Raw genomic sequence first — 14,665 nt, forward strand, 5'->3', positions numbered from 1 at the left:
TTTTTGTTGTTTATTTACTCAAGCTTTTTCCTCTTCTTTATAGTTAACAAAAGTGTTTGAACTATTTATGTCAACCAAATCAGTGTCCGGAAAAATGCTGTTTCTTCTGGAAGCTTTAAAAATTTTGGATTCAAAACGTGGCTACAGTTTGGAGTAACATGAGGTCTCAGATTTCCATCATTTGGAGACTTAGTTCCCTTAGTTCAGTAAGGGAGTAGACTCCCTTACTGAAGAAAAACAGCATTTTAATTAACCTCAGAGCCTTGAGCTGCTCTTCTACAAACACACCCAGAAATAAGCTGTGTCCCTCTATCAAATCCAGACACGTTGGGCCCCTCAATCACATACACAAATGTATTTCAAACAATCCCACATTCCAAAATCTAGGTACTTATTGTACCTGAAGACAGCTCAAAGCAGACGTCTGAAATTATCTGAAGCAATATTTAAAGCAATTTGGTCTCTACAAATAAGGGATCTGTCCCAAGCTGTGCAATGAATGAAAGTGTATTCTTGAAAGTGGGGTGAGGAGCAGTCTTTTGGAGGTCGGGAGTTAAGCATCAAAACCTTTCACAAGTTTAAAAATAAGTCTTTCATCAGATTGTCTTAAAATGTTTGGCCAGATTACTTGTGCTTCTAAAACATGTCATGAAAGAGCCAACGTTAAACTTGAAGTTTCCACACACAAAACAAAAGTTTAGACCATTTCAGTTTGCTACCTGATTCACAAACAGTAAGTTAATCTACTGCATTCCAAATATTTGCAACTTAAAAAAAAAAAATCAGTTTGATTTAAGAAATTCAAAGGAACATAAAAAACTCAATTCTTTTCTTAGACAAAAGACAAAACTGAAAAAAATAAGATATAAAATTGCTTATATTGTGACAGTGTTTTTTCTCCTAGGTTATGATCTATACATTTAAAACTGTATGTTTCTGAAAAACATCATGTTAATAAAGCAAAACTCTTGTAATGAACAGAAATATCCCAGGAAAAGTTGCTATACTTACATGGATAGCTGTATGCCTATAAGGAAGCTTTGTGCTCTCAATGCACTGTCCACTAGTGACATTCCAAACACACATCTCCCTGCCAAAGATAACTTCATATTATTCTCTGTCATTTCCACTCAATTGGCTGGAATAATTTTGTGCCACCAAGTTTTTCTTTAGTGCTGTATTTAAGTGCAGTCTGGTCATTTATAAAGCTTTTTGTTACAGATTACTGGGTAAGAAAATGTTGTAGTCATTAGCAGGGGATGACATACAGTATCTGTTTCTTTTTCTTTTGGTAATTACACCCTACTGCCTTGCAACAAACCTGGCTTTAAGGCCAACTCTGGTCTGCAACAAATTGTAGGTATACTGCCATTACAGCTCATCAACACGTCACTGGAACTATCTGTCATTGGAACTACATCCTCCTCAAAATGATTCATTTCACTGAACTTAAACCACACGTTTTGAAAGGCATCATGTATCATCTGCCGCGCCAGACTTCACTTCTCGAGAGGAACAACTTCTGTTAAGAAGAAACAGTGCCATCATGAGGCTGCTCCCGGAATCAGGCTGGCAAGCGTCGACAGCAGAATACCCGTGTGACAGCCCAGCTACACTCGGTTACCTTTAAGGTTGATGTTTGAGGAAGATACTTTAGCCCATTTTCCTTATCTACACATTATTCAACATGAGATGGGACTGGTGTACAAGAGACCCAAACAAATTAAATGTTGTAAATGAGACTGTATAATGTATGTTATCAGAGTTCAACAATTAAATGTTAAACTTTGATGCTTTTAGATTTTATTTAAGCAACAAGCATTATTTTCACAGTTGAAACATTCATTTTATGATTTCTGACATTACACTGTAAGGTATTTTCTGGATAAAGACTTAGAGAATGCATTGGGGAAAGTATTTTATTACATCAGAAATACTAATCAGTAATTTACATCTTAATCTACCTACTTTCACATTTTATGATAATTTTTCAGCTGAGCAACAACAGTGAAATCTATAAATCTGTAGCACAGCATCAGAGTCTGTAGACTCAGTCATAACTTAAACAGAATGCTTATGCTGTTTGTTAAACATTTCAAGGCAGTGATTTCTCCTTCTTTATATCAGAATAACAGTTTTACTGCTTTAGTTACATTACTGTGATACAGACATGGAAACATGCACAAATAAGACCAGAATGGAACTTCAGCTTCTGTATATTGTACTTAATTTACTGTGTGTACTAGTAAGAAGTGAGCAGTATCACACATTGATAAACCTGTCCTACAACATATGCTATATGCAGACACAGGACATCTGTGATAACTTACAAAGCATTATAGATTAATTTATAGACAGACTTCCATGTTCAAAGTACAAAAATCCTGTTCAGTGCTCAGATTCTGAAGTTGTACAGGGAAGGGTACCATGGAATCGTCTTCCATACAATTTCTTCCACCCTCACTACAAGGAGATGGAGGCTCGAAAATGGCAGAAGTGAATTATTCACAAGCCAGAAAATGCAGTTGGACAAATGCTCCATCTCCTGAAGATGAGGTTTCCTATTTGTGATTATCTCAACTTCACGTTGTGACCTTCCAGGGATTAGTGATGGATGCTCTGCCCTTATGTAACACAGATGAGAAGTCAGCAGTAATTTGGTAAAAGTGAACATTTAAAGGGGCCAGAAGGCAATTCAATCCTACCTACACACGTTCCAAAGAGGTTCAATGATTCCCTTCAGAGGCAGAATCTTTAGGATGAGAACATCTCTATGGTATATCCATAGCAAAATCCTCATTTGTTTCTTAGCACTTTCCACACCAGTTTTTTTGAAATACAGTATCTTTGCTCCCAATATGATCTGGAAACAGTACTGTGCTAAGAGAACTTCAGAACTGAGATGAAAAACACCTTCATCTCAAAACCCTTGAGTAGAACTGTAAGAGAAACAAAATTCTAGAACAAAACTGGTTCTGCAGACTTCTCACCCTCCTTTCTGTACATAACCAGAACTCTTTACCCCTACCTGTCTGGTGAGACAGTCTAACCTTTCAAGATGAAAAAAACTGTTTCAAGGCTTCTTAAAGTTATCCTTTTCTTGTATACTCATGAATGAGAGAATCCAACAGAGATCCCAGCAGCTGGAAAGGATAAATAAGCTCCTAAGTGAGACAGTAGTAGCCTTAAGGTGCTACAAGGTGTAGATTGAAGGAGGACAATTGACGGGAACTGGAACTCTTTGTGCAAAGAGGTTTCAACAGAGCTGCCCTGTTAATTGGAAAAGATGAATCCAAAATGAGAGGAGAATATAATTAAGCAGCAAGACAAAGTTGTTTAGGAGGGCCCTTATGGAAGCAAGCAGCTATCCCTAACTACCTTCAGCAGCTGAAGTCCTGAACAGATGGGCCTCAAACCCCAGCTGAAAAGATTATCAAATATTCAGAGAGAAAAAAATTCTTGAATGCTAACCTAGCAGAACTGCAGAAATTAGTTTGACTCAAGTGATGGGCCATGTCACAACAACCACATAAGAGAAAAGCTGCAAGAGCAGGATATACTCCAAAACATCATGTCAGATTTAAAGGCAGACAAGGAACACATATGCCTTTTATTCAAGGGCAGTCTTTTCTGTCCTTCCACAGGTACTGACTGAGGAACCATAAACCAGATCAGAGTCCATCACTTTCTGTTACTGGTTCAGTTCTCAAGATGAGTTCAGGAGGAAACACAGAAAAGCACTATGACATTAAAATGCTTCTGAACTTGCTGATGCCCCCCAATAGCCCATCAGTCTCCCTTTGAATGGGTCTAGCTGGATATCTGAATCTGCCAAACCTCTCTATTGTCCATGAGGTGATCTCAAACTATTGTACATAAGCAATATAGTAACTATCCTGAGAAGCTGCTATCATTTTCATATCATGAAATTGGATTAAAACACTTCTGCAAATGTATAATCTGACCTACACCTGACATACATTTTATGACTTAAGAAATGAATAATTGAATATTCAGTTACCTACCCATTTTCAGTAGCACTTACTACATATGGTTGTTTTTCAAACTCTCTTGCTTTTGCCAAACAAGTTACAGAAGCAGTATGGCCAAAGAGAATTTCTCTAGATGAAACCTAGGAGAAAAATACAATGGTTTAACTCAAACATAATAATTTCCACATAAACTAAGGATATCTAAACCCAAGAGAACACTACTTGTAGATATTAACAATTGTCAACCTGCTTTGTATGCTTATGTTCTTCAGCCATGTTTCTGGAATGCACAAAGATGTGGATGAATTATGCAGTTTGCATAAAGTAGTTTTTGTATTCACTGCAGTCTGAAAATTGCAGCTTCTGAAGAATATATGTAATATATGTAATATATGTAATACATGTAATGTGCAGAACACCTCCGGCATCCGAAGTAGGAACTGATAGACCAAAGCTCTTAAGGATGTGTTTCATACCACATGTTTAAATAATCTCTCTGATTAGCTTCACTGCATGCAAAGGTCTTAATTGAAAAAGGTAGCCCCATAAAAATGCAACCTTTTAGGCTATATTTAAGTACAGATGAGGCAACTAAGTATAAATAATATTAGAACCATAGTTCTAGTAACACAGAATAAAAACAATAGGAACTGTTTTGACTCTGTCACATTCTCAGGAAAAAATATGAAATAATCAAAGCAATAATTTGCATCTTAATTATACCCAAAATACATATTTCATCTTCCATCTTTCTTGACTTTTTCTGCTGTTAACCTGGCAGATACCTGTGGTTTTATAAATAGATTATTTTTCCTTAAATGACAGGCCACACTCAGCAATTGATTTACAAAAGGGAAAGAAGTCTTCACAAGATAGAAATCGTGATAATTGTATATATTTACTTGCTGCCATTACTCAGAGCACAGAGTCTCAAATTATAATCCACAGGTCATACTAATTTACCAAAAATTTTCCCAAGTCTGCAAATAGCAGGTTGCTCATATAGGCATTTCACTTTTTGCTTCATGAGTTTCCTATAACAAATACCACACTATCTTTAAAAATTCATCTGAATAAGTGCAAGTCTGGATAATGCCATTGTCAATAATAAAAGATAAAACTCCAGTCTGTCTATTTGGCAAAGTGTAGCACAGTGGACACAAACCTTTAGGTCTGGTGAAAGATCCCAGAGACATATTTGTCCTTCTTGACTTCCTGTAACTATGGTCTGCTGGTCATCTGTGATCAGAATGGCAGTGATGCTGTGGGAGGGAGCTCTTCTGCCCCACAGGGCCACAGCTGGCACTGATGTCTTCATAGTCAGCACCTGGAAAGAGAAACAAGCCACGATGACTCTAAGCAACATGAAATATAAGAATAAAATAACCTAAAAATAGGGCAATGTAATCAACATCTGAGAAGGGAAGCTATAAAATATTGCTCTAAGGAGTTGATTAGGCATTGAAACATTTTGTGTTGCCAGCACTGACATTTCTGGGGACAGGTACTACCACAATACTGAAATATCAGCAATGGGAGCTGTGTGCCACCCCACAAACTGGTTTAGCTCTGGTGGGCCCATGTGACTGTTTCTTCCTGATTTTGGTACACCATGAGTGCACCATGGCTCCCCTATTCCCTCCAACCAACAGTGCTGCTCATCCTCAGCAGCACTTAACTGCTGGAGCACAGAGATGGCACAAGAGCAGGGTGTCAATAGTCTGGGATTGCTAGAAGGATAAGGCAAGAGAAAAATAACAGGGCTGGAAGGATAGAACTGGTGGTGGGTCAGGGAGAAAGAGAAAAATGAGGCCCAAGACAGGAAAGCACTACATACTCAATCATTCTGTATCATCTCCTACAGACAAGAACCAGAAGAAAGGTGGAGGCAGAGTTGCAAGCTGGGAAATGGAGAGAATGAAGAGACTCTTCCTGTTGCCCAAGTCATGAGTCCCTTGTCCAAAAAAATTTATCATCTAATAGATTTGCCCCTGCTGCATAAAACTAATTTAATGGAATTGTGCAAAATGACTGATGGCCATTAGTTAATTCAGTATACATTCTTAAGAACTGCATTTCCAGGAAACTCTTTCAATGTCTGTGCAAACACCAGTACCTACGAAGTATTCCAAAAATCTTCTTATCAAAACATTCTACTTTGCTCATTTTTAAATTTGATGTCTGGTCCTTTTAAAACCACTTCTGCTTTTTAGCTGGATTCTGTAGAAACTAGTAACATATGCAGCAAGTATGCCTCCTTTGGGTCAATTTAAGTGAAAGTACTGATTGCTAAAAAAAAACTGACACAGATAAACAATGTCTTTAGCATCTTTCAATGAAAGAGCCCTACACTAAACTGCCAGTGTCTACCTTAACCCAAATCCAAAAATTCCCATATATACAAGCCACCTGTTTCAAAACTCCCAAATTATTGACTGGAGTACACAACAGCATCCAGCACTCCTTTCCTGTATCCTATGATGGTGGTTCTTCATTTTTCCAGTGAGTTTGTACAGATGTCATGAGTTTGGTAAGTTAAATCCCATTTAGTTTCATTTTAAAGCTCTTTGTGGGTATATGAAGTATTATTGTTACTGGTAACCATGAAGTCCTTTTCTCTTGCAGAAATAAAAGGTGTTCTAACCAATCTAATGATATGGTTTTAGTTACCAGCAAAAAAAAAGGTTGCCATTTCCACAGGGTTCATAAAATGGTGACTGCCATTTGAGTTATCAGTTTGATAACTCAAATCCTGAGTCTTTAAAGTACATTTGCTTGCATATCATGTACTCATTTATACTTGTACCATGTGAGTGTTCAATTAGTGTAAAACACCATAAGGAAGCAGAATTCAGGTTTGTACTGCACTGAATATTGAATATTAAGTCATAAATTATATTTTCTTGTAAAGGAAGCATAGAATCAAGATCAATATTCTTAGCAGAAGACCTACTGCTCAGCAAGTGATGGGTAACAGAACTCAAATCAACAAGTTAAAAACAAAAAAATTGATAGAATTAACTAATGTATAGATCTATTCGCAAAACTTTTAAGTACCCATGAGTGAGGTGAATTAATAAAAAACTACTACTACAGACAAAACACCGGTTATAAGAGAATTAATTTAGACTGAAATGTTATGAGAATATTTAGTACATTTTCCTTTACATTACGACTGAAGCACAAGAGAAAGAAAGCAGAAGGTATATGAGCTTTCATGTTAACAGAACAGTCCTTAACTTCCCCCTCCTTGCTTCTTGGTTAACTTTTCTTTTGGATTAACATATTTTGATGCATAAGTAAGTAGTCTGATGTGAAACCTTTGCTTCTAAGCGTACCATGACTTCACTAGGAATGGAGCGTATTCACCATACACACATTTTGTCTGAAAATCCTCAGCTTTATCAAATGTGTTAGTGATGCTGATGGCACCTGCAGCAAATTTCTTTGAAATAAAGTCAGATATTTACCAGACTGTTCCTTTAAAAAAGGTAAAAATTGTTTCCACAAAGTCAAATATTGCCCAAGGCATATCTGAGCTGCATGGAGCTTATCAGCACGTGTCAAATTCCCACAGCTCTGCCCACTCAAGCACGTCTGATTTGCAGCACTAACCCCTAATTCAACTTGAAATCATGTTTCTCAGTTCTATTCCTGTTTCTCCCTGTTTACAGCCTAATAAGCTTATCTGTCCTGCCCCTGTGACTACACTGCCAAAAGGTCTGCTCTGGTTACTGAAAAGTTCCCTGTTTTTAGTTAAACACAACAGCTCATCTCATCACTAACTTGTTCATAGAACTAAAGGCAGGGTGGTAGGGATGTAACATTTCTCACACCAAAACCACACCACAAACCTCTTTTAACTTGGAAAATGATCCAAATTTGCACAGCTTCAAAGACTTTGGTTGTACTACTTTAGCAACTTTGTGTAGTATTAAAGTTTAATTTGGAAAGCTAAGTACACCACTCTTTATTCTACAGGAGCCATGAGGTATTTAAAAGTCTAATCAAAAGTCTTAAGGGGCCAGAAAGCTGGAGGTCTGACCTTGAATGCCTTACTAAGCACATATTAATGCAAGGTCCTTTCCTCATCACTCAGCTTTTTTGACTGGGACTAGTCAGAAACAGAGGAGAATGAAAAAGGTCAGATTATACCATAAAGAAACAGTGCCATCATAACTTAAGCCTTCCCCACAGAACCCTAACTCCAATATTGTGAGCATATCTTGGCTCTGCTCCTCTACTGATCTTAAACAAAGGGGAAAAATTGCCAGCTCCTCCATGAGGCTCATCTTGGATCTCCCAATCTGCCACCTAATTACTGCTCTACCTCTCAGCCCTTCCCTGGGCTATATTTTCTCCAGACAAAATATAACCCTAAAGCAAGTGGCTTGGGAACACGTAGGTTAGAATGGAAGAGTGGCTTATATCTCAGGAGCGTGGCCACACATCTCTCAGCGATTTGAAGTGAGAAATCTGGATTCTGCTTTGCCCCCACTGAAGTTGGCAGAAAACATTCCCTATTGCTCCATGTATTTCCATGCAATATTTGCTATAAGCATAAAGGAAGCTTTACTGGAGGAATGCAAAGGAAGCTTTACTGGAGGGAGCATTCTGAACACTATTGAACTACTAACTATAGTTTCAGAATCACATCTCTTAATAAAGAAAGAAATCGGGGTATGTATTTCAATGAATTCAGAAATAACAATTCATATACATCAAGGTCCTTAAAATTAGGAACTGAGTTCCCACCTAGAGAATTAATCTGAAACATTTCACATCGTAAAACACTGGTTGTGAGAGAACCTTCCTTCTCAACACTACAACCCGTAACAAAAACTACCAAATACAAATTCATGGCTTATCTATAAAAGGAGAAAAGACTTCATACAACAAAATATCACTTTACAGGTAACAGTCAACCTGCCAAAAAAACTTTTCTGAATTTGTAATCATACTTATTTCATGTTTCCTGTGCATTCCAAACTGTCAATACAAGGGCAGTTTTTTTGAAGTTCAATTAAATGTTTGGCAACCAGTGCAGGCACAAGAAAAAAACCCAAACCTGCAGAAATTGGCTCACAGTCCTGAAAATATTAAGATATTAGCAGAATTTAACTGTTTGTATTGGATTAAATAAATTCCCTCTATTTACAACCCTTTAGATTCATCACTGTAATAAAGGAAGCATTAGGAAGTAAAATCTAGGCAGAGCCTGGTAGGTTTTCATGACAAATTCCTAAGGTTTGTGTGTTTCTAATCTCTCTCATTCTCTGATTCTTGTCTAGTTTTTTGTTTTATCTGACATATTCTCTTACTATCTACACAAGAAAATAAAATTTCATCAATATTGGTTTTACTCCTAGTAAAAATCTAATTATTTCTTTTAAAAACAGCTTTGCAGTCTAGTGATTTGTTCTATACTGCTTTCAGAACATTGTCAATTTACTTTATGATATAAATGTTGCACTCTCCTTAAGGATGTTGTATATTATCTCTGGTAACCAGCAAAGATAACATTTCCCAAACTAAAAAACTGTATTTACCAACTATCCACAATGTATAGCAAGTCATCTAAGAATCAATAATAATATATTAAGTTTACAAGATTTTTGGTAAAAGTATCTCAAGTACAGAAAGGAAATGACCAAATAAATTACACTAAACACAGCAAGACAAGATAAAGGTAACAAAAGATACTTGAAGTAATTATTAACAAAAAGTAAAACAATGAAAGATTTATAGAGGAAATTAAAAACTAGTTCATAACCAGCACATTGTACAAGTAAAACAGTAACTGGCTCCTTTAACAGGCAGAATCTGCTCTCTGTTGCCCCAGCAGCAAAAAAAAAAAAATATTTCTGTATTTCAAATATTTAGTTGATGTATCTAATCAGATGTAGGCAACAAGTAAAATACTCTAATGATCAACATTTCTATCCTATGTCCCGATTTCTCGTGTCTTAGTGTATCCCACCAGAGCCCTCACCATTCCACACCTTTTCCCCTACTTTGCTTTCTGCTCCAGGTGCCACCCTGGGGCCCCTCCCTGCCGAGCCCGGCGCTCCCAGTTCAGGAGGTGATGGGAGTTCCCTGCAGGCCCGGCGGGCTCCACCCTCATCAGCCGCGGGCAGGGCTGAGTGACACCCGCACCTCTCCCGGGACGGCAACGTCCTGCTTTTGCAGTCCAAGGGAGGACAGACTGGGACCAGCAATCGATACAACCCATTTTAACCAGCAAGAGCCATCTAGTAATACCTTGTTTGTATTTCTTGAACGAGTGACACAAGAAACACTTATTTCATTCCACACAATAATTCACCACAATCAGAAGGAGCACAGTAAGGGCAACACCATCTCCCAGCTGCTGATTACATCAAAGGTTTGCAGCACAAATTCAATTTTATGATGTTAATCTCAACCTGCCACTCAGAAATTTTCTCTGAGGGATATGATTTTTTCTCTGGATTTCATTTTAAGAATGATTTTCTTCTTCTACAATCAATAAAGATATGTTTTCATCAAAAGACTCTATCTTGGCAGAATTCAATTGGCCATCTCAAAACCTTTTGGTGACACAATATTAATTAAAATAGTTTATGTTGCACCTAAGCTGGAAAATGGGGCAGTGAAAACATCAGCAACTCAGAACACTTGTGCTTTCCTTACTGTCATATGGCACAGTAAAATAATCTACACTTCCTTGAAGTTACTGTTTTACCCCATGAACTGTTACATTATATTAAGCTTCCTAGAAAAGTCTCTCAACATGCTCTTTTGCCACGTAGATAAATTAAAAATGTGTGCAAAAATATGAATTTCCACTCTCTGAATGTCATTAAAGGCTTCAACAATAATCAATTACACATAGTAGTGTTTAAACACGTTAGACAACAATTAATGCAAAGGTGGTTTTAAATCACATATATCAAGGATATAAACCAAGTTTGTTTGAAAAAAGAAATACGTTATACAAGTGTGTGTGGAGCCATAAAAGTTGTCTTCTTTAAAGAAGTGTCTGAATGTCCTATCAGCTACAAGAAGAGTCAGCTATAGGAAATTATACATTGCTTAGGCACTATGCAGAACTACTAATGTGAGTTATTTGCCCCTTTCAAAGCCTTAAGCACAGAAAAAGCATCACTTACGTCACCTTCAGTGGAGTTACTCACATCCAAATGGTGAAATGCTTTGCTGCAGCAGAGTTTTAATCAGGTTTTAGGACATTCACCCATCAATTCTTACAGGAAAGGACATGTGATAGAAAGAGCCATCGATTTCTGCAGAATGTACGATTTCTAAGAACTTGCATCTTACTTAAAGACAGATCTTGCCCTTAGTTTTATATACATTCAGTCATCCCTATCTTTATTGAAAGTAACAGTTTTCTATGTGAGGAAGTGCTCCTTCCTCGTGCTAGTAGAGGCACAGCTCCCTTCATTTTCTCAATTATAAATTTTCTTTTGAGCAGAGACATTTATGTCCTTGAAAGAGTCGATGATGCCAACATAATCCCACACAAATCAAAGGGCCTAGTAAGATAGTACCTACTTGAAGTTTATGGCCTATATAACTTGAAAAGTGTAGAGAGTTACAAACTTGAAGTCTCTGCCAAGACTTCCCATAGCTGTAAGCAAAAGTCACTTGCAAGCGACAAGAGTTTCAATAGACTTTCATTTTCATGAACCAGCCATAACAGAATTCATTCTTATTTACTCTGCTTTAACTCAGGAAAATATACAATCAAGTAAAGACACATAAAGCTTAAAAACAAATTTACAAGAATATCAAACAGAGGCAATGAATATGAATCAAAGCTTTAAATCACTAATTTTGTCTTTCTTAAGTGACCTTGAGCTCATTTAAGACAAAAAACCCCGTTGATCAGAGAGGTAATATTTTTGGTTCAGCTACACTGTACTCTGGGATGTTTAAATAACAAACAAAACTAGAATCAGATGCTGGAAATAAAATATATCCTCTGCCTTTGTTTTTTGGATTGTGATGTAATAATCATCAATCACTGTTGTAATCAATTGCATCATAATGAGGATTTCTAAACTCTGACAAGAAGAACTACTTATTTTTCCATTTCACTCTTAGAATACTCTCAATTACTAAACATCTCTCTGCAGTGTTCTTTGCTATGGGGCATGCAGTTGTTTGCTGTAAACAACTCCAAATGATTTATTATATGTACAGTCAAACCTGCTCAAGTAAAAAAACTCTGTTTATTATGAAGCAGGATCAAAGTCCAAAACTGATCCAATGTATTGCAATGCATGGAATGCAGTTTTCATTACAGTGAACTTCTAATTCTAACACTGAAAAGTTTTTAATGAGAAAAACCTGATCTTGTCATGTAATCAATCCTACTGACACAAACCTCTTGAGCAGAACTACCTCACCACAACAGCCATTTTTGCAATGAGTAATCCCAGAAATCCCATAGTTCTGTACCACTGGCATCACTGATATACTAAAGTTCCATGATATGTTAAGAAAACACTACTACAGTTCTAAGCAGTGACTAGGAAAGTAATCATGATACAAACACAAGGCTCTAAGTGAGTCATTCTAATTAATTTCATAGTTGAGCAAGTCTCAAGAAAAACCTCCAAGCAAAACTATTTTCACGAGTAACAAGAACTCCTGTAAAAAATAATAAAAGTGTTTCTACTCTAAAGCTTTGCATTTATTTGATAAGAAATCACTAAAATAGCACAAAAGCATTTTTCCATTTCAAGGAGCTAATATCTTGAACTCTGTGCCTCCACATTAATGGTTTTCTCCAAAAAAATCCAGTGAATAGATATACTCTAAGACAATTGATGGAACGCATACAGTTCACTAGACTACCTTGGAAAGAGAAGCTACAGACATTTATCATCAAAGTTAAAATACAACGAAGTTACATAGTTGATGCTAAACACATACAGGACAACAGAACCTCCCAGAAACTTGGGTGAAGTTTGCCCAAGAAAGAAAGAACAAACGCCGCACCACCCAGAAAAGGCTTCGCACCCACCGAAGAGCTCCGTGGAACCCAATGTCACCGCTCTCGGCCACGGCGACACCCAACCCCATCCCCGAGGGAGCGGAGCCCGGGGCCGCACGGGGCAGCCCCTCCGAGGGACGGGACTGAGGGAAGCAGCCCCTGCCTTACCTCCAGCGGCTCCCGGGCACCGCGCGGGGGGCAGGACCGGCCGAGGACAAGGGGAGGGAGCCGGGACAGGTTTTATCTTACTCGGGAGCGGCAACACCCAGCGAGGGCGGCGCAGGCTGGCGCCAGCTCGCTGTCCCCGCCACTGCCGCCCTCAGCCCGGTGAGCGAACGGGCTCTCGGGGCCGCTCCCTGCTCTGCAGTGGTGAGGGGGAAACACGGGCTGGAGGAGAGGTACCTGGGAACAGCGGGGCTGCAGCCTCGCCGCTCACCCGGCTGCCCATCACGGCGCTGAGGACCCGGCGGGGCCGCTCCGCACCAGCGGTGGGACGAACCCCCGAGGGCTCAGCTGCTCCTTAAAGACACCCCCGCCGGATTAACGAGGCGCAGGAAAACTTACACCTATCTGCCCTTACCTTAAGTACAGTGAAAAGACTATTTCCGCTCTCGGGAGGCGGGGGCAGCCTGATTTCCCACAGGTGTGGGCACCAGCAGCTGCTGGGTGTGGACGCCCACAGAGCCGGGCACTTCATGGTGTGTGGGCTGTCGAGGATGAGAGTTTTGTAAGTTCAGGCATTTCTGTTTGAAATATAAACGATAGTGAATAAATACATTAGGAAAGTGAAGGGGGATGTCAGTTCACTAGTCTTCCTCTTCTTGGTTCCATGGTCGGTCACAGAGAAGCTCAGGTCCGCAAGAGATTCTTGTGAGGGGGCAAGGCAAACTGGCTGTACAGTGTACACGTGAGCTCATCTGAACTGCTGAAATACTTAGTCACAGTCACGTCTAGGGCTGCAAATAAAATCACGAGACATCATTATATTAAAAAAAATCTCTAAAATCACTTCTTCCTAAATTTGTTTGCCTGATGCCTTTCAATTTTTTTTTTTTTTTAAATTACATTGAAATCTCCAGGGAGTTGAAAGGATGCTAAGAGATTTAAGTATATATTTGGTGCCTATTTTAATGTAATGAATGCCAATTTTAATGTAATAAATGTGGTAGCTAACGTATGCAGTGTTTTTATTTTAGCATTACTGAATTTGCATTTACACTAAGACTATTTGCCCAAGACATCTGACTCAACATAAATAATAATGTTCTCAAATGTGCTTCATAGTCTGCATCAACACACTACATTTTATAGGTAAGTAAATACAATAAATAAAAACAAAAGCCTGTAAAGTTTATAACATGCTGAACCATATTTCCTGCAAACTTTTTTGTTGTTTTAGCAGTTTTGTAGTTTGGATTTCAAACTATTTTTAGTACAATAAAATGAAAGACTTTAAAGATCAGACTTCTTAAACCACATCACTTTATGAATTCTTTTAGGTAGACAAGTCCTGAAAATGGAGCTTCAATATAAAGGGTGATGTTTGATTAGACTGCACCAGGCCCAGTGTAGAACAGTGAAACATGGTGTCTTAGGTGAAAACTTACAAAGGTGCCTCTTTTCTGGGCTTGTTTATGGGGATTTTAGTAATAATCATGTCGAAAGCAAAATG

The 14,665-nt window shown here is 38.2% G+C and overlaps 1 protein-coding gene across 1 annotated transcript in view; it reads right to left on the minus strand.

Moving 5' to 3' along the window:
* WDR72 (WD repeat domain 72) overlaps positions 1-5,310 on the minus strand; it is a 102,962-nt gene extending 97,652 nt beyond the window's left edge. Inside the window, exons 1-3 of the mRNA XM_027736921.2 lie at positions 5,158-5,310; positions 4,026-4,132; positions 1,012-1,090 (exon numbers count right to left, since the gene is read on the minus strand). Of these exons, the coding sequence (XP_027592722.1) occupies positions 1,012-1,090; positions 4,026-4,132; positions 5,158-5,310 (339 nt within the window). The remainder of the gene's footprint in view (positions 1-1,011; positions 1,091-4,025; positions 4,133-5,157) is intronic.
* Positions 5,311-14,665: the final 9,355 nt, after the last annotated feature.

Source organism: Pipra filicauda, unplaced genomic scaffold (genome assembly GCF_003945595.2).
Source record: "Pipra filicauda isolate LSUMZ 115617 unplaced genomic scaffold, ASM394559v2 scaffold7_size6619720_pilon, whole genome shotgun sequence".
NCBI classification, from domain to species: Eukaryota; Metazoa; Chordata; class Aves; order Passeriformes; family Pipridae; genus Pipra; species Pipra filicauda.